At 47.3% G+C, this 20,370-nt stretch overlaps 1 protein-coding gene across 1 annotated transcript in view; it reads right to left on the bottom strand.

The window, feature by feature from the left end:
- The window catches only part of ADORA2B (adenosine A2b receptor), a gene marked incomplete at its 5' end in the record, with an annotated part of 33,389 nt that extends 19,983 nt beyond the window's left edge, over nt 1-13,406 (bottom strand). The window contains one exon of the mRNA XM_083379844.1: nt 13,087-13,406. Coding sequence (XP_083235970.1) covers nt 13,087-13,406 — 320 coding nt within the window. The remainder of the gene's footprint in view (nt 1-13,086) is intronic.
- Nucleotides 13,407-20,370: the final 6,964 nt, after the last annotated feature.

A 20,370-nucleotide genomic window follows, 5' to 3' on the forward strand; every position in this document is an offset into this window, starting at 1 on the left:
AATAGAATTAGAATGGAATGGAATGGAATGGAATGGAATAGAACAGAATAATGAAAGAACAGAACAGACTAGATTAGACTAGACTAGACTGGGATGGGACGGGACAGGATGGGATGGAACAAAAAAATAGAATAGAGTAGAATAGAACAGAACATAAAACAGAATAGAACAGAACAGAACAGGAACAGAACAGAACAGAATAGAATAGAATGAGTTGGAAGGGACCTTGGAGGTCTTCTAGTCCAGCTCAAGCAAGAGAACCTACGCCGTCTCGGACAAGTAGCATAATAACGGTATAAAATAATCCACATTTTGGACAGGAAGCTTCCAGCTGCTCTGGAGGAGAAAACATTCTGCTGAACCATTTCTGAAAAAGCGTCTCTTCCACTCCACTTCAGCAAGATCTGCTTCCCATTAGAAGGGGAGGCAAGATGTAACGGCCTGAAGTTCTTAGCCCAGAGCTTGTTAGCGACAGGCAAGATAACTCCATTAACCAAAAAAAAATGGATTTTTTTTCTATAAAGTTCAAAACAGGAAATAAAAATCCTGGCTTGGATCCTACACAAAGAAGTTTCCTCTGCTTTCTTTCACTCTTCACCCCCCACTACAGACTTTTCTGGAAAAAAATAAAGTCCCCCAAACCTAGAAACGTTGGGGGGGGGAGGGAGAGAATCCCCAGGACTAAGAAGGAAGGAAGGAAGGAAACCAAGAAAGTAAAAAAGAGAAGGAAGGAGAATAAAGGGAAGGAAGGAAGGAAGGAAGGAAGGAAGGAAGGAAGGAAGGAAGGAAGGAAGGAAGGAAGGAAGGGAACATGCAGAGTTGCAGTGGGGAAGGAAGGAAGAAGGGAGGGAGGAAGGAAATGAACTCAAGAGACAGTGGGGAAGGAAGGAAGGAAGGAAGGAGAAAGGTAACAATAGGAAGGAAGGAGAATGAAAGGAAGGAAGGAAGGGAGGGAGGGAGGGAGGGAGGGAGGAAGGAAGGAAGGAAGGAAGGAAGGAAGGAAGGAAGGAAGGAGAAAGGTAACAATAGGAAGGAAGGAGAATGAAAGGAAGGAAGGAAGGAAGGAAGGAAGGAAGGTAGGTAACAATAGGAAGAACTACAGAAGGAAGGAAAGAAGGAAGGAAGGAAGGAAGGAAGGAAGGAGAAAGGTAACAATAGGAAGGAAGGAGAATGAAAGGAAGGAAGGAAGGGAACATGCAGAGTTGCAGTGGGGAAGGAAGGAAGAAGGGAGGGAGGAAGGAAATGAACTCAAGAGACAGTGGGGAAGGAAGGAAGGAAGGAAGGAGAAAGGTAACAATAGGAAGGAAGGAGAATGAAAGGAAGGAAGGAAGGAAGGGAGGGAGGGAGGGAGGGAGGGAGGGAGGAAGGAAGGAAGGAAGGAAGGAAGGAAGGAAGGAAGGAAGGAAGGAAGGAAGGAAGGAGAAAGGTAACAATAGGAAGGAAGGAGAATGAAAGGAAGGAAGGAAGGAAGGAAGGAAGGTAGGTAACAATAGGAAGAACTACAGAAGGAAGGAAAGAAGGAAGGAAGGAAGGAAGGAAGGAAGGAAGGAAGGAAGGAGAAAGGTAACAATAGGAAGGAAGGAGAATGAAAGGAAGGAAGGAAGGAAGGAAGGAAGGAAGGTAGGTAACAATAGGAAGAACTACAGAAGGAAGGAAAGAAGGAAGGAAGGAAGGAAGGAAGGAAGGAAGGAAGGAAGGAAGGAGAAAGGTAACAATAGGAAGGAAGGAGAATGAAAGGAAGGAAGGAAGGGAACATGCAGAGTTGCAGTGGGGAAGGAAGGAAGAAGGGAGGGAGGAAGGAAATGAACTCAAGAGACAGTGGGGAAGGAAGGAAGGAAGGAAGGAGAAAGGTAACAATAGGAAGGAAGGAGAATGAAAGGAAGGAAGGAAGGAAGGAAGGGAGGGAGGGAGGGAGGGAGGGAGGAAGGAAGGAAGGAAGGAAGGAAGGAAGGAAGGAAGGAAGGAGAAAGGTAACAATAGGAAGGAAGGAGAATGAAAGGAAGGAAGGAAGGAAGGAAGGAAGGAAGGTAGGTAACAATAGGAAGAACTACAGAAGGAAGGAAAGAAGGAAGGAAGGAAGGAAGGAAGGAAGGAAGGAGAAAGGTAACAATAGGAAGGAAGGAGAATGAAAGGAAGGAAGGAAGGAAGGTAGGTAACAATAGGAAGAACTACAGAAGGAAGGAAAGAAGGAAGGAAGGAAGGAAGGAAGGAAGGAAGGAAGGAAGGAAGGAAGGAAGGAGAAAGGTAACAATAGGAAGGAAGGAGAATGAAAGGAAGGAAGGAAGGAAGGAAGGAAGGAAGGAAGGAAGGAAGGAGAAAGGTAACAATAGGAAGGAAGGAGAATGAAAGGAAGGAAGGAAGGAAGGAAGGAAGGAAACCAAGAAAGTAAAAAAGAGAAGGAAGGAGAATAAAGGGAAGGAAGGAAGGAAGGAAGGAAGGAAGGAAGGAAGGAAGGAAGGAAGGGAACATGCAGAGTTGCAGTGGGGAAGGAAGGAAGAAGGGAGGGAGGAAGGAAATGAACTCAAGAGACAGTGGGGAAGGAAGGAAGGAAGGAAGGAGAAAGGTAACAATAGGAAGGAAGGAGAATGAAAGGAAGGAAGGAAGGGAGGGAGGGAGGGAGGGAGGGAGGGAGGAAGGAAGGAAGGAAGGAAGGAAGGAAGGAAGGAAGGAAGGAGAAAGGTAACAATAGGAAGGAAGGAGAATGAAAGGAAGGAAGGAAGGAAGGAAGGAAGGAAGGTAGGTAACAATAGGAAGAACTACAGAAGGAAGGAAAGAAGGAAGGAAGGAAGGAAGGAAGGAAGGAAGGAAGGAAGGAGAAAGGTAACAATAGGAAGGAAGGAGAATGAAAGGAAGGAAGGAAGGGAACATGCAGAGTTGCAGTGGGGAAGGAAGGAAGAAGGGAGGGAGGAAGGAAATGAACTCAAGAGACAGTGGGGAAGGAAGGAAGGAAGGAAGGAGAAAGGTAACAATAGGAAGGAAGGAGAATGAAAGGAAGGAAGGAAGGAAGGGAGGGAGGGAGGGAGGGAGGGAGGGAGGAAGGAAGGAAGGAAGGAAGGAAGGAAGGAAGGAAGGAAGGAAGGAAGGAAGGAAGGAAGGAAGGAGAAAGGTAACAATAGGAAGGAAGGAGAATGAAAGGAAGGAAGGAAGGAAGGAAGGAAGGTAGGTAACAATAGGAAGAACTACAGAAGGAAGGAAAGAAGGAAGGAAGGAAGGAAGGAAGGAAGGAAGGAAGGAAGGAGAAAGGTAACAATAGGAAGGAAGGAGAATGAAAGGAAGGAAGGAAGGAAGGAAGGAAGGAAGGTAGGTAACAATAGGAAGAACTACAGAAGGAAGGAAAGAAGGAAGGAAGGAAGGAAGGAAGGAAGGAAGGAAGGAAGGAAGGAAGGAGAAAGGTAACAATAGGAAGGAAGGAGAATGAAAGGAAGGAAGGAAGGGAACATGCAGAGTTGCAGTGGGGAAGGAAGGAAGAAGGGAGGGAGGAAGGAAATGAACTCAAGAGACAGTGGGGAAGGAAGGAAGGAAGGAAGGAGAAAGGTAACAATAGGAAGGAAGGAGAATGAAAGGAAGGAAGGAAGGAAGGAAGGGAGGGAGGGAGGGAGGGAGGGAGGAAGGAAGGAAGGAAGGAAGGAAGGAAGGAAGGAAGGAGAAAGGTAACAATAGGAAGGAAGGAGAATGAAAGGAAGGAAGGAAGGAAGGAAGGAAGGAAGGTAGGTAACAATAGGAAGAACTACAGAAGGAAGGAAAGAAGGAAGGAAGGAAGGAAGGAAGGAAGGAAGGAGAAAGGTAACAATAGGAAGGAAGGAGAATGAAAGGAAGGAAGGAAGGAAGGTAGGTAACAATAGGAAGAACTACAGAAGGAAGGAAAGAAGGAAGGAAGGAAGGAAGGAAGGAAGGAAGGAAGGAAGGAAGGAGAAAGGTAACAATAGGAAGGAAGGAGAATGAAAGGAAGGAAGGAAGGAAGGAAGGAAGGAAGGAAGGAAGGAAGGAGAAAGGTAACAATAGGAAGGAAGGAGAATGAAAGGAAGGAAGGAAGGAAGGAAGGAAGGAAGGAAGGAAGGTAGGTAACAATAGGAAGAACTACAGAAGGAAGGAAAGAAGGAAGGAAGGAAGGAAGGAAGGAAGGAAGGAAGGAAGGAAGGAGAAAGGTAACAATAGGAAGGAAGGAGAATGAAAGGAAGGAAGGAAGGGAACATGCAGAGTTGCAGTGGGGAAGGAAGGAAGAAGGGAGGGAGGAAGGAAATGAACTCAAGAGACAGTGGGGAAGGAAGGAAGGAAGGAAGGAAGGAAGGAAGGAAGGAAGGGAGAAAGGTAACAATAGGAAGGAAGGAGAATGAAAGGAAGGAAGGAAGGAAGGAAGGAAGGAAGGAAGGAAGGAAAACAATAAAGTAAAAAGAAAGGAAAGGAAACAAGAAAGTGAATAGTGGAAAGGAAGGAAGGAAGGAAAACAAGAGTGAAAGACAGAAGGAATGGAGGGAGGGTGGAAGGAAAGAAAACAAGAATGTAAAAAGAAAGGAAAGAAAGAAGAAAGTGAAAAGAGGAAAGGAAGGAAGGAAAACAAAATGAAAGAGGAAAGGAAGGAAGGAAGGGAGGAAGGAAGGAAGGAAGGGAAAGATGGAAGGGAGGGAGGAAGGGTGGAAGGAAGGAAGACAAGAAAGTGAAAAGAAGAAAGGAAGGAAGACAAGAAAGGGAAGGAAGGAAGGAAAGTGAAAAAGGAAGGAAAGAAAGAGAAAATGAGAAAGTCAAACAGAGAAGGAAGGAAAGAAAATGGGAAAGTGGAAAAAAAAGAAAAAGAAAAAAATGCCCACCAGCCTTCCGCTCTTCTACCCCTAGGAGACGGACAGGAGCCCCCAACCCCATCGCAACCAGGTTCACAACATCCTCCGGCAGTTGCACGATGGCACCACGAGGCACACACTCTCCTTCCAATCCCTTGGATTTCTTTTTTTCCCCTTTTATTTATAAAGCTGCCATCTCCCATCCTGGCTTCGTCAGCTAAAGGGATGTTTTCCTACTTCTTAAAAAAATAAACCCTCCCTTTCTTTCCCCCCTCCCCCCACCTTGCTCCCCCCTAACCCCCAACCAAATCACTAATTTTATTCTGGGGCTGGGGGAGTAACAGAAACACATTTCCCATTTTAGGGCATGGCGGAACAGCTGGAGAAAGAACGGCCCAAGTTCCCGTCTAATAATAATAATAATAATAATAATAATAATAATAATAATAATAATAATAATAATAACAATAATAATAAAAGGAAAACAGCTGCTTAGTCAATGGAGCCAGCCAATTTCTCCGCATCCAAATTCATAAGGCCCGGTTTGGGCTGAACAAAATCACGGAGAGATCCCATCTAGAAATAAGGAGAAATGTCCCGTCTGCGAGAACAATTAACCGGTGGAACTGCTCGCCACCAGAAGCTGTGGCTGCTCTCTTATCAGCGGAGGTTTTTAAGAAGAGACTGAACAGCCTTTTATCGTGGGATAGGGTCTCTCGCCTGAGCAGGGGGCTGGACTAGAAGACCTCCAGGGTCCCTTCCAACTCTGTTGTTCTGCTATCCTTCCTTCCTTCCTTCCTTCCTTCCTTCCTTCCTTCCTTCCTTCCTTCCTTCCCCATCACTGGAGGTTTTCAAGAAGAGACTGGACAACCATTTGTCTGGAATGGAATAGGGACTCCTGCTTGAGCAGGGGGGCTGGACTAGAAGACCTCCAGGGTCCCTTCCTCCCAGCTCTGTTATTCATGCCCCCCTCGCATTGCTCCTTGCACGCCCAGGAGCCGAGCCAATGCCACTCTCCTTTGAGGGAGTGGGAGGGAGGGAGGGGGAGGGGACAGGGAGGGGGGAGGGGACAGGGAGGGGGAGGGAGGGAGGGGGGAGGGGAGAGGGAGGGGGGAGGGGAGAGGGAGTGGGAGGGAGGCAGGGAGGAAGAAAGGAAGGAAAGAAAAACTGAAAGATGAAAGGAGAGGTAAGGGAAAGAGAAGGAATGAGAAAAGAAAACAGAAAGATGAGAGATTGAACGAGAAGCGAAACGGGTCCAAAGAAAAACAAAAGAAGTCCAGTGGCCTTTTGAAAATGCATCTTTGGGACATGAGAGATTGAAGGACAGAAAGAAAGAGAGATGAATGAGGGTAAGAAGAAAGAAAGAAAGAAAGAAAGAAAGAAAGAAAGAAAGAAAGAAAGAAAGAAAGAAAGAAAGAAAGAAAGAAAGAGGAGGGAGGGAGGGAGGAAGGAAGAAGTGTTGGAAGGAAGAAGTGTCAGAAAGAAGGAAGGAAGGAAAGAAAGAAGGAGAAAGTGAGGAAGGAAGGAAGGAAGGAAGGAAGGAAGGAAGGAAGGAAGGAAGGAAGGAAGGAAGGAAGGAAGCTGCTATTTGGGCCGAGATGTCCAGCTGTCCAGGGTTCTGGGGTCTCACCCTGCCTACATGTTTCCAGTGACTTTTCGGTCAGTTTCTCACTCTTTAAAACCAGTATAAGACCCTTCTGGGCTTTCAACTCCCAGAATCCCCCAGCCCTCAAGCCGGCCACCGAGTTCTGGGAATTGGGCTCCAGACATCTTAAAGTAGCCAAGGTTGAAAAACACCAAGCGAAGCAGATCAGGGTCAGGGAACCTAGGGAAAAGAGTCTCTAATCCAAGCTTTGTCCTCTGTAATCGGGAGATGGCGGTTTCATCCCGGCTTAGACGGTGCAAATCGGATGAACCCTTTTCCCGTCCCCCACATGCGTCGGTCCGACTTTCCTTGCCTTTGTGTGCTTGGCGCCACAAGCCGTTTCTGTCTGCAGGCTGAAACAGCCACTGGGGAGGCACAGCCGGTGGAACTCCCGGCCACAAGATTCCACGGCTGAACAAATCCTTTTTATTTTATTTTTTTTTGCTTAAGGACGTTTCTGAGAAGATCCCGGCCAAAGCCAAAGGAAGCCGACGTGCGGCGAGAGGGTTGACCTGGGCACCGGGTGCGAGATGACGCCGGAAACATCAGTCGCCACACACAGATGGGAAAACACAACAACTTTCTGGCAAATTGTAACACACACCGACCGTGCAATGGTAAACAACTGGATTTGCCCTCTAGAAGATATTATTATTATTATTATTATTATTATTATTATTATTATTATTATTATTATTATTATTATTATTATTATTATATTATTATTATCATCATCATCATTATGGTTTTAAAGCAGCCTTTCCCAACCTCGGCAAGGTTAACATGGGTGGACTTCAACTCCCAGAATCCCTCAGCCAGCCGGTTCGCTGTGCCCTTTCGCAGCAGACGCCATTCCCTTCCTCTCTTCCCTTCCTTTCTAAATCATAGTAATGGCAGTCGTTGACTTGCCACCACAATTCAGCCCAACATTATTGTTGCTAAGGGAGACGGCCGTTAAAAGTGCCCCATTTTACGACGGTTCTTTCTGCGGTTGTTAAGCGAATCGCTGCAGCTTAACCTCCAGCTTCTTCCCCCGTGGATTTTGCTTGTCAGAAAGTCACAAAAAGGGGATCTGGGGACCCCCCCCCTCCTGGGGGGACGCTGCAACCATCATAAATACGAGCCACTTTGCGGCCGAATTTCGATCACGTGACCGCGATGGTCGTTAAGTGTGAAAAGCAGTCCTAAGTCACTTTTTCCAGTGCCGCTGCAACTTCGAATGGTCACTAAATGATACTGTTGTAAGCCGAGGACTACCTGTCATATTAAGACCAAAGATGCCTGGGTTTGCCCAAAGCTTCGGTGCGAGATCGAGTGACGCCACCAGAAACCTGGGCGTTCTTTCCCCGCAGCTAGAAATGAAGCTCCAGGCCACCGTTTGTACCCTGCATTGGGTTGAACTGAGGCTCTGCATTGAAGGATATTCACAGCTTCGCAACACACAACCCACCAGCTGCCAGCCCCAAAGAAATTAGTAAGGAAAGGATCACGCAACTTTGCAGTTCTTCCGGTGCACCAAAGGGCTAAATCCGGACCGGTTTCCCCCTCCCCCATCCTGTAATCCTCTGGGATTATATAGAAAAGGAACATCTGTTGCTGAAGAGTTGGGAAAAAAAAAACCCAGGAAAGGAAAGGGGATATGCATTTATTTACATTTATTCAAAATGTAATGAGTTCAATTTGTTTAAAATGTAATTAAATATATTTCAATTTTTATTGTCTAAGTTTTATTCAGAACGAAGCTGTTTAAATTCAGTTATGACTTAATCGTTTCGTTTGAAATTTAGTTATTTACGCTGATTTAAAATGTAAACGTTTTAAATCTATTTAAAACTTAATCGCTTAAAATGCATTTAAATCTCAATTATTTACAGGCACTCAAAGTGTCATTTAAATGAATTCAAAGGACTATTGCTTACCCCCAGAAATCGTGGGCGTTCCATGACTGGAGATTTTTAAGAACAGGCTGGACATTCACCTCTCTGAGATGGTATAGGTTCTCCTGCGTGAGCAGGGGGCTGGACTAGAAGACCTCCAAGGTCCCTTCCAACTTCTATTCTATTCTATTCTATTCTATTCTATTCTATTCTATTCTATTCTATTCTATTCTATGCTATTCTATTCTATTCTTCATTCCATTATCTATTCTATTCTATTATTCTATTCTTCTCTTCTCTTCTCTTCTCTTCTATTCTATTCTATTCTATTCTTCATTCCATTATCTATTCTATTCTATTCTATTATTCTATTCTATTGTATTCTTCATTCCATTATCTATTCTATTCTATTCTATTATTCTATTCTATTCTTCATTCCATTATCTATTCTATTCTATTCTATTCTATTCTATTCTATTATTCTATTTATTCTATTCTATTCTATTCTTCATTCCATTATCTATTCTATTCTATTCTATTCTATTCTATTCTATTCTATTCTATTCTATTCTATTCTATTCCATATTCTATTCCTATTCTATTCCTATTCTATTCTATTCTAAAATGTAATTCATTTAAATCTATTTAAAAGGGAATCGTTTCAATGCATTTAATTCCTAATAGTTTCAATGCATTCACAATGGAATTGTTTCAATCAAGTGAAAGTAGAATGATTTAAATTTATTTCAAATGCAATCATTTACGTTTATTTAACATGTAATTGTTTACCTTTGTTTAAAATTTAATCGTTTCAGAGCATTCACGATGTAATGATTTAAATGAATTCCAAATGTAATTATTTACATTCATTCAAATGTAGATGTAAAATATCTTACATTGATTTAAAATGTAACTGTTTCCGTTTACATGTGTTTATTTAAATCCATTTAAAAATTTGTTTGTTTTTTTTAAATGTAAAGTTTTGTGCCCCCATCCTCCAGGCAAAAACTCGTTTGCACAGCCTCGATCCATTTTTGCGGAAGCGTGCGGTTATACAATACACTGTGCTGGCGGTTAAGTGCCCTCTTGGTTCTGCTTTTTCTGGCCTCTTCTGCCGCCAAGGGTAGAAAAACAACTCCCAGCCTGGGTTTCAGACTGCAAGCCCCATCATGCCCAGGTGGCTGGGGCTAATGGGACTGGTAGTCCCAGCTGCCAAAAGCAACGCCCGATTGGCAAAGATTGCCACGAACTGAACGGTTCCCTCTTTTGCCAGTTGGAAAAAAAATCTGTGCCCCCACCCCAGATGACATACACAAACACACACACACACACTCACAGAAACACAAACACAGAGACAAGTAAGGTGTGGGTGTGTGTGTTTGTGTAAAGATTGCCACGGATGGTGTTGCAAACCAATGCACTGTCTGAAAACGGTTCCTTCTTTTGCCAATTGGAAAAAAAATCTGTGGCCCGCCCTGGATGAGACACACAAACACGCACACACACACACACACACAAGTAAGGTGTGTGTGTGTGTGTGTGTGTAAAGATTGCCACGGATGGTGTTTCAAACCAATGCACTGTCTGAAAACGGTTCCTTCTTTTGCCAATTGGAAAAAAAAATCTGTGGCCCGCCCCGGACAACACACACACACATGCACACGTACGCGCACACACACAGAGACAAGCAAGGTGTGTGTATGTGGGGGGGCTTCTCACAAAAGAAGAGGAACAAGCTGCCCCACCCATTCAAATGAACTCCACGCAAGGGAGCATCAGCCCTTTAGCCAAAGACTCTGAAAAAAACAACAACAGTGGCTATATTTGGGACAATGATATAAATTCGCTTTTTTTTTTTGCAAAAAAAAAGAAGCGCGCAGCGGGGGGGGGAGTTCATTCCCATTCATATTTTTGGCAAACCATCCGGGATGTTCATCCAAGCCGGTCACTTTCAATAACAAGGAGGAATTTTAAGGATAAGCGACGTGTAAGGACGCTACGAAATGAGTGTAGGATGAGTTAAAACCTCTGAGAAGGGGGGTGCACCCCCCCAGGACCCGCGAGAAACAGCCGGGGGGGGTCTGTCCTCCCACTACAGGTAAACAGCAAGAAGGTGGGCCTCCATGAACAGGTGGGCAGAGATGTGAGCAACCTTCAAAACCTGACTAAACTAACTTTGGGGAGTCGAGGAACCCGTAGTAGTAGGTTGTGTGAATTTGCAAAGTGAGTTAATTCCGGGTTCCGGCTGGACTTGGGAAAGAGAACCTCCAGCCTGGAGAAGTGTGTGTGTGTGTGTGTGTGGCGGGGGTGTCTCCCTTTGGTGGGATTGTGTTCAAGAAGCCGGAGCCCCGGACATCATGGAGGCCTTGGTGGGCGGGGTTGGGCTGGATGACCTCAAGAGTTCCTTCCAACTTTAGGGCTCAACTTTTGTGAATCGAGTCCTCAAGTTTACAACAGTACATTTAGCAGGTTTACAAGGGCAGGGGAAAAAGACGTTTTCAGGTGTTGCACTGTGTAGAAACCAGGGTGGTGAATCTGGGTTTAGCTAATTGTGTGAACCAAGATGCAAATTGCCTTTAGTTCTCTCCCAGCCTAAAGAATTTGGCAGGAATGTTGTGAAGCTTTTTTAAAATACTCCTCGACTTCTAAGTGACCATTTGCATTTACAGTGGCGCAGAAAAAAAAGGACATATGACCATTGTCCACACTTACGACCGTTTCAACCTGCCCGTGGTCTTGTGATCAAAATTCAGATGCTAAGCAAGTGGCATGTACTTATGACGGTTGCAAGTGTGGCAAGAAAGGTCATAAAATGGGGCAAAACTCAATTCACCAATGTCTCGCTTAGCGACAGAACGAGCAGAGTCAATAGGGAAGCCAGAATTGGGTCATCAGTCGAGGATTACCCATATTTATGACGGTCGCAGCATCCCGGGGTCATGTGATCCCCTTTTGCAACCTACAGTGGGGAAACCAGATTCACTTGACAACCGTCTCATTAAGGTAAACCGCTGCAGCGATTCACTTAACGACTACGTCAAGGAAGTTCGTAAAATGGTACAAAACGTACTTAACAACTCTCTTGCTCAGCAACGGAAATTGTAACTTTTGTGCCAAGGCCAGACCCCCTTTGGCCCTCTGGCGCTCAACGCCTCCCCGTGGCTCTTGGGAAAATTCCAGTGGCGGTGAGTTTCACAGCTCCCAAGAGTCGTGCCCGCCCTCCTGATGGCGGCGTTCCGCTCCCTGAGCAGAGGAAAGGAGGCCACCCGGAGCAGCATTGCACATTTCTCAGCAAAGCCACCTCCCCCCTCCACCTTTGCTGAGAAATGTACAATGCTGCTCCGGGTGGCCTCCTTTCTCTCAGCCTCATTTTTCTCTTCTGGACAATGGGCCTAAGGCGGTTCTGGGGAGGTTAAATTGCAGAGTGGCGCCCCTTCCTTGCAACCTGCACTTAGGAACCCAAAAGCCCCGCCTCCTTTTGTTCCAATCCGAGGGTTGTGTGTAGCTAATAATAGACGTTGAGTAATTAATACCTGAGACAGTTTCTGTTTACGATGATTCTCGAGCCTCCTTGAGAAGACGGCGGTGGTTCTGCTCTGGCAGGAGCAGTCTATCTTAGCTTACAATCTTTGCGGCCAGATCTTCCCAAGCCCCCCCTCCCACGTAAAGCTTTTTATTTGTCTCAAATGCACAGGGATCCCTCGACTTACAACCCCGATGGAGCCCGCCACTTCTGTTTGCGAAGCGAGACAGCGGCTAAGTGAATTTTGCCCCGCTTTACGACCGTTCTCGCCACAGCTCTTAAGCGAATCCCTGCAATTGAGAAGTTAGTAACCTGGTTTCCCTGCTGACTTGGATGGTCAGAAGGTCACAAAATGGGATCGCGTGTCTCCCCTCCCCCCCCGCGGGGACACTGCGACCGTCATAAATATGAGTCAGTTGCCAAGCGTCCGAATTTTGATCAGGTGACCCTGGGGATGCTACAGCGGTTGTGTAAGTGTGACAAACGGTCGTAAGTCACTCTTTTCGGGGCGATTGTAACTTCAAACGGTCACTAAATGAACGGTGGTAAGTCCTTGAGGTCATCCAGCCCAACCCCACCCACCAAAGCATGCAAAAGGGTTGGTGGTCCAGCTTCTTCTTTAACCCAATGCTGGAGGATGGCCAGCAACATGGTCTCTCTCTCTCTCTCGTTCTTTCTCTCTCTCTCTTTCTTTGACTCTCTCTGCCTTTCTCTCCCTCTTTCCCTCTTTCTCTCTGTTTGACTCTCTCTCTCTCTTTCTTTCTTTCTCTCTTTCTTTGACTCTCTCTGCCTTTCTCTCCCTCCCTCCCTCTTTCTCTCTGTTTGACTCTCTCTCTCTTTCTCTCTCCCTCTCTCTTTCTCTTTCTGCCTCTTTCTTTCTGTTTGGTGCTCTCTCTCTCTCTCTTCTTTCTCTCTCTCTTTGACTCTCTCTCCCTCCGTCTTTCTTGCTGCGTCTCTCTCTCTCTCTCTCTCTTCCTCTCTTTCTCTCTGTTTGACTCTTTCTCTCTCTCCCTCTCTCTCTTTCTGCCTCTTTCTTTCTCTTTCTGCTTCTCTCTCTATCTCTCTTTTTGACTCTCTCTCTCTCCCGCTCTCTCTCTCTCTGGGGAGCATCAGCGCCCCTCCTCTGCTAACCGAACAGGGATGGAAGGGACCTTGGGAGATCATCTAGTCCAGCCCCCCCCCCCCCGCCGCCGCCGCCTTTTGCAAAGCAAGCCCGGCCAAGATGCGCGGCTCAAGCCAGCGAGCCCGGCCACACGCCGCCCTTACCTAAGCGGGATCTTGATGGCCAGGTAGCGGTCGACGGCCACGGCCAGCAGGCTGAAGATGGAGCTCTGGGTGAGCACCAGCACGAAGCAGGCCAGGAAGAGGCAGCCGTGGAAGTCGGTGGTCAAGCCCACGCTGATGGTCACGGCGAAGGGGATGGCCAGCAGCCCCACGGCCACGTCGGCCACGGCCAGCGAGACCAGGAAGTAGTTGGTGGCCGTCTGGAGCCGGCTGTTCAACGCCACCGCCCAGCAGACCAGCACGTTGCCCGCGATAGCCAGCCCGGCCATCAGCAGCTCCACCGCGATGTAGAGGCGGATCATGGCGCGGGGCGGACGGGCAACCAGCCGGGACCGCCTGCCGCCCGACGGAGGACGGTCCCCGACCAGGGCTCAGCGCCGGCGAGGCGCGCATCCCCGCCAGGGGCACCCAGAGGCCATCTAGACCCACCCGCCGTCGGGGCGCGGCCGCTTCCCGCGGCTGGTCCGGACGCCCCCCCCGCCCCGCCCCGCGATCCAGAAGGGGCTCCGCCGTCCAAGGCACAGCCTTGCACGATCCCGCCGGTGGTTCCCGAGGCTCCGCCGGCCAGTCTGCGCTTTTTCCCCCCCCTTTCTCCTCCTCAGGATCGACGCCCGTCCCGCGCGCGACTCTCCGGCGAAGCGCTCGCTCGCCTTTGGCCGAGGAAGCGGCTGCTGCGCCTCTATAAGGCACATGGGGCCCGGGAAAGAGGCGGGGCCGCGGCGGAGGCGGCCGGCGATTGGCTGAGGAGCCTCTCCCGTAAATCCCCGAGTCGGGACGCGCTGCGATTGCCGCGCGCCGGTAAGAGTGCGCGCCAGGAGGAGGGAAGCTCCTCCGGACCGGGCTGGGGAGACGCGTTGCTGACTCGGCCGGCCTACCTCGCGGGGCTGTTGGAGCAGAGACCTCCCTTCTCTGCAGAGGGGTTTTGTTTTTGTTTTTTTCCCCTCCCCAGGAGCGCCGCTGATCGAAGCGTCTGGCTGGGAGAAAGCGCCGAGCAGAGGCGTTGTTTTTTTTTCCAAGCCGCTTCGTGCTTTCCGGCTAAAAATAGACGGGGCGTCCGGGCCGGACAGAATTAATAATGAGATTGCTTGCAGAAGGAGCTGCACTTTGGCTCTGCTCAGAAGGAATTGCGCTTTGTCCATCCTCAGAGGAGCGGCGCTTTGGCTATGCTCAGGAGTTGCGCTTTGCCCATGCTCAGGAGTTGCGCTTTGCCCATGCTCAGAAGGAGTTGCGCTTTGCCCATGCTCAGAAGGAGCTGCACTTTGGCTCTGCTCAGAAGGGGCGGTGCTTTGGCTATGCTCAGGAGCGGCGCTTTGCCCATGCTCAGAGGAGCAGCACTTTGCCCATGCTCAGAAGGAGCTGCACTTTGGCTATGCTCAGAAGGAATTCCGCTTTGCCCATGCTCAGAAGTAGTTGCGCTTTGCCCATGCTCAGAAGGAGCTGCACTTTGGCTATGCTCACAAGGAATTCCGCTTTGCCCATGCTCAGAGGAGCGGCGCTTTGCCCATGCTCAGAAGGAGCTGCACTTTGGCTATGCACACAAGGAATTGCGCTTTGCCCATGCTCAGAGGAGCAGCACTTTGCCCATGCTCAGAAGGAGCTGCACTTTGGCTATGCTCAGAAGGAATTCCGCTTTGCCCATGCTCAGAAGTAGTTGCGCTTTGCCCATGCTCAGAAGGAGCTGCACTTTGGCTATGCTCAGGAGCGGCGCTTTGCCCATGCTCAGAAGGAGCGGCGCTTTGCCCATGCTCAGAAGGAGCTGCACTTTGGCTATGCTCAGAAGGAATTCAGCTTTGCCCATGCTCAGAAGGAGCTGCACTTTGGCTATGCTCAGGAGTTCCGCTTTGCCCATGCTCAGAGGAGCGGCGCTTTGCCCATGCTCAGAAGGAGCTGCACTTTGGCTCTGCTCAGAAGGTGCGGCGCTTTGCCCACGCTCAGGAGGAGCCGCGCTTTGCCTCCGCTCCGACGTCTCCAAGGCTCAGCCCGGGCGTGGCCGGCTGCACTACGAAACCACCCTGCCCATCTTCCCCTGCCGGCGGGGGTCAGCCGAGTCCCCGCCTCTCCCAAGACACGTGATCAAACCGAGTGGCCGGAGGAAGGGGCGTGAAAGGGGCAGCAAAGCTTTCAAATCCAGATTTGCGGGCTCAGTTTACCCCGCCCGGCTCCAACCCCTCGTGTAAGCCGCAGAAGCAGCTCGCCAACCCTATTAGCTTGCACACCCAACTCCCACGCAGCCTTGGACGCCTTCACACGACCTGGAGCCAGCGGGACCGAGGACACGCGATTCCGGCAAAGCTTGGGACTTTGCAAAGCGTGAGAAGCTCAGAGGGCCTTGCCGGCTTCGCCCTGTCTCTTCTTTACGGTCTGGTGAAAGGCTGGAAGTTGGCGCGGTGTAGCCAGGATTGCTCCGGGCTAATCAAGATGATTAAACCCCTGGCAGCCAACAGCTGCTTCTGTCTGGCTCAAAAAAAGAAACCAAACCTGGTTTGGGATTTTTATTTTTATTTATTGCATTTAGCTTAAATTGCAGATTAACCGAGTGTGCGGCTGCCAAACCGAAGCAATAATATCATTTTAAAAAATGGGCGAAACCCAGGCACGTGCTATCATCTTTAGTGGACGTGCCCTAAAGGGAAAAAAAAATTGGACAAAAATTCATACTTGGTTAGGGGGGGGAAAATGCTAAGAAAGCATGCAGATTTTTAAGCCGGAACTATTTATTTCTATTAAGTATAATTTCAGGAAAATATGAGAAAGAAAATGTATATTTAACGGGACGTGTATTCCCAGCAGCAAGGATTGTTTCTGCGCAGCATCGGAAAAATGGAAGAAACGCCATCCGAAGACGACACAATGGAAGAAGATATTGGAAATGTGCAGAAATGAATAGACTCGCACTGAAGATTAAAGAAAAAAAAGAAGATCCAGGATATTTTCAAATATGGGGTGTGTTTTACGAATGCCTGGGAAAACAGGCTGAAGAGAGAATAGGATTTTATTATATGTTATTAGGTAAGCTAAGAACCAGACAACGTGTTGTTTGTTAAGCGCCTATGAACTGTAAACATGAAAAAAAATAAAATAATAAAGAAAAAAATCATGAAAATGGGCTAAGCCAAGTTGCCTTTGAATTGCAACACAATGTTGTTGCAACGCCCGCCCTTCCATTCCATTCCATTCCCGGCCTCCACCCATTCCAGCAGAGAGCCCTTGCGGTTTCTTTGCCCCTTTGAAGCTGTCTCCGTATCTGTTGTTTCCTATTATCGCTACATTATTGCAATATTTATGATCCCTCATCTGCCCAGGATGCTTTGGGGTTACAGATAAAACAGCTGCACTTGGTACAAGAAGCCATGAGAGAAAGCATTTCTGAAATTCGAAACATGATAGATAGATAGATAGATAGATAGATAGATAGATAGATAGATAGATATAGATATAGATAGATGATTGATAGATAGATACAGAGATAGAGAGAGAGAGATACAGATACAGAGATAGATAGATAGATTAGATAGATGATAGATAGATAGATAGATAGATAGATAGATACAGATATATAGATGATAATGATAGATACAGACACAGATATATAGATATAGATAGATAATCTGATAGATAGATAGATGATAGATAGATAGATAGATAGATAGAGATACATAGATGATAGATAGATACAGATACAGATATATAGATTAGATAAATAGATAGATAGATGATAGATAGATAGATAGATAGATAGATAGATAGATAGATAGATAGATAGATAGATAGATAGATATTCCTTCTGTACTGGTTCTTGAAGACTGCTTGGATAAGGCCCTGCAGTTTTCTTGGTGAGGTTTTTCAGGAGTGGTTTGCCCTTGCCTTCCTCCCAGGGCTGAGAGAAAGTGGCTGGCCCCAAGGATGCCATTCCGTTGCCATGCCTAAAGCAGTTTATTGGTGGCTTTCGTGGCTAAGTCAGAACTAATGCTCACTGTCTCCTAGTCCAGGGCTTTTCAACCAGTGGCACAGGTGCCACCCGTGGTACGTTGGCACCTGGCACTGGTGGTACGCAACCATCCTAGGAAAGTGGTAGCGGGGGAGGGGAATGAGCTGAACCGGTGGCAGCACCGCCCAAGCCTGAGTGAGAGACGGCTGGAGCTGCAGGGCTGTTGGGGCTCAGTGGAAGCGCCAGGATCAGCGCCAGGATCCAGCTGGAGCTCAGCATCAATCCTGGCGCTTCTGAGCCCAGAAGAAGCGCCAATCAGCTAGAATGTTGCAGCATCTCCAGGGTCTTTGATTTACATTCAGATGCTTGGCAACTGATTCATGTTTATGACGGTCACAGTGTCCCAGGGTCATGGGAAGTGACCAAAACCTGCTGCACCCCCCCAGCAAACGTGGGGGGGGGGAATAAAAACCAAACACCCCCCACCCCACCCCCACTGCCAATCCTCAACGGAAATGCTCACAACCATGAAAACCTCGGACAGGAGGAAGAGCGCCACCAGGCGGGCAGGCGGGTGTCTTGCTTGGCTGTGGCTTGGGGGGCACTTTTTTCAGTGCCATGGTAACTTCGAACAGTCACTACGCGAACTGTTGTAAGTCGAGGACTACCTGCACTTCATCACTTTTTTCCTTTCCTTTTTTTTTTTTGGTCATCAAGTTTTTGACACCTCGCTAGGCGACTGGTGGTACTCAGATGTTGCCGTATCCTAAAAGTGGTACAACGGGTGAAAAGCTGGCTTTCATGCCTAAGGCAGGACTAGAACTCACCGTCTCCTGGCGATTGGCTTGAAGTCACCCAGCTGGTTTTCATGCCTAAGTGGGCACACTTTCATCCATCCGTGTTGACGCAGTCAATTTTTTATCATGCAGTGTCCCACTCAAGTTACCCTCTAGCAGAGGCCCCCAACCTTTTGGGCACTAGGGACCGGTTACACGGAGAGAGGTTTTGCCGCGGACTGGAGAGTGCGTGGTTTTGTGTGGTGCCTGCATCCCACGAATGGGACTTTGCTTGTTTGTGTGGACCGGTTGCTGGCATGCCACGGTCCGGTACCGGTCCACAGCCCGGGGCTTGGGGACCCCTGCCCTGTAGAGAAATAGACACAACGGAACAGATAATCCTGGGACTTCACAACTGTAAGGGACTCTGCCCATTGCAGTCATTAATCAGGATGTGGGTCGCCCCTGTGACCAGCCCATTTATTTTGCCCTTTTCATGGCAATTTTTAATTAAATGCTACCACGATGAAGCAAATCTATTGTTCTCTGAGGGGCGTTTTGGCTGAAAACCAAAAAGTGCGGCAGACACATTGTAAAATGCAGTCACATATTCCCAGGACACTGCAAATGGTCATAAAGGTGAGTCAGTTGCCAAGCACCAGACATGTATGAGGGAGAGGTGTCCGTCGTTAACTTTGAGCACCACTAAGCAGCCAGTTGTAAGTTGAGGACTATCTGTCTCCGTGCATTAGGTGCCCAAATTGTTCACACTTCCCAGGAGGGGCAGGCGCAAAATGGTTGAATGCAGAACTCTTCCGTCTCCGAGTCAGCCTTCTGCCCCAGCCTGGTACCTTCTGGACGTGCTGGGCATCAAGTCCCATAAGCCACAGCCCAAAGCATTTATAGAAACTGTGGGAGCTTCATCACTGGAAGCTTTCAAGAAGAAACTGTCAGAAATGACATAGGGTCTCCTGCTTGGGTGCGGGGTAAGACTAGATGACCTATAAGGTCCCTTCCAACTATTCTATTCTATTCTATTCTATTCTATTCTATTCTATTCTATTCTATTCTATTCTATTCTATTCTATTCTATTCTATTCCATTCCATTCCATTCCATTCCATTCCATTCCATTCTCTATTCTATTCTATTCCATTCCGTTCTATTCCATTTTCTATTCTATTCTATTCTGTTCTGTTCTGTTCTGTTCTGTTCTGTTCCGTTCTCTTCCATTCCAATCTCAGCACCGGGTGAGATTCAAGGTGCGGGTGATGACCTATAAAGCCCTAAATGGCATGGGCCCGGATTATCTAAGGGAGCACCTGCTGCCAGCGTCAATTTCCCATCGTCCTGTGCGCTCCCACAGGGAGGGCCTCCTCAGGGTACCGCCGGTCAAGGATTGCCGATGGGCGATCCCCAGGGGGAGGGCGTTCTCTGTGGGCGCGCCGGCCCTATGGAATCAACTGCCAACGGAACTCCAGACTGCCCCCGACCTTCGTTCGTTTCGCCGGAACGTAAAAACCTGGCTTTTTGAGTTAGCTGGCCTGGACTGAGGGGTTTTAATGTTTTTAAATTGTGATTTTAATTTTTGGGGGCTAGACTTAATTTAATTTTATTTTAATTTTATATTGTATTGTTTTTAAATTTTGCCTTGTAAACCGCCCTGAGTCCTTCGGGAGTAGGGCGGTATATAAACCGAATAAATATTCTATTCTATTCTATTCTATTCTATTCTATTCTATTCTATTCTATTCTATTCTATTCTATTCTATTCTATTCTACTCTATTCTTAATAAAGATTCTATTCTATTCTATTCTATTCAATATTCTATTCTACTCTATTCTTAATAAAGATTCTATTCTATTCTATTCTGTTCTGTTCTATTCTATTCTATTCTATTCTATTCTATTCTATTCTATTCTATTCTATTCTATTCTATTCTATTCTATTCTATTCCATTCCATTCCATTCCATTCCATTCCATTCCATTCCATTCCATTCTCTATTCTATTCTATTCCATTCCGTTCTGTTCCGTTCTCTTCCATTCCATTCCATTTTTTTCTATTCTATTCTATTCTACTCTATTCTGTTCTGTTCTGTACTGTTCTGTTCTGTTCCATTCCATTGTATTCTTTATTCTATTCTGTTCTGTTCCATTCCATTCCACTCCATTGTATTCTTTATTCTGTTCTGTTCTGTTCTGTTCTGTTCCATTCCATTCTATTCTTGGTTCAAACTGGGAGCTGCTGGCCCATCCCAAGAACAAACGCCGTGCAAAATATTAGCCGTGTCAGAAGAGGAATGCAGGTGTGCCAACACGATCCAGGGGGCCAGGCTCACTATCGGCAGCGACTTTCATCTTTTCGCTCCTGGCATGAGGTTGTGAGTGCGAGACCATTCTTATTTTTCTTTCTTTTTTTCTAAGCCAAAGGTTCAAATCAGCCAGTGACGGGGTCACAGAGAGGAAGGCAGAGATTAGCCTCATAAGATGAGGGTGTCATTAGGCTTCACCCCTCGGGGACAATCTGCTTCGAAATTAATCGGAAAGGTGCTTCATGATT

The sequence above is a fragment of the Vipera ursinii genome, assembly GCF_947247035.1.
Source record: "Vipera ursinii genome assembly, chromosome: 1".
Taxonomy (NCBI): domain Eukaryota; kingdom Metazoa; phylum Chordata; class Lepidosauria; order Squamata; family Viperidae; genus Vipera; species Vipera ursinii.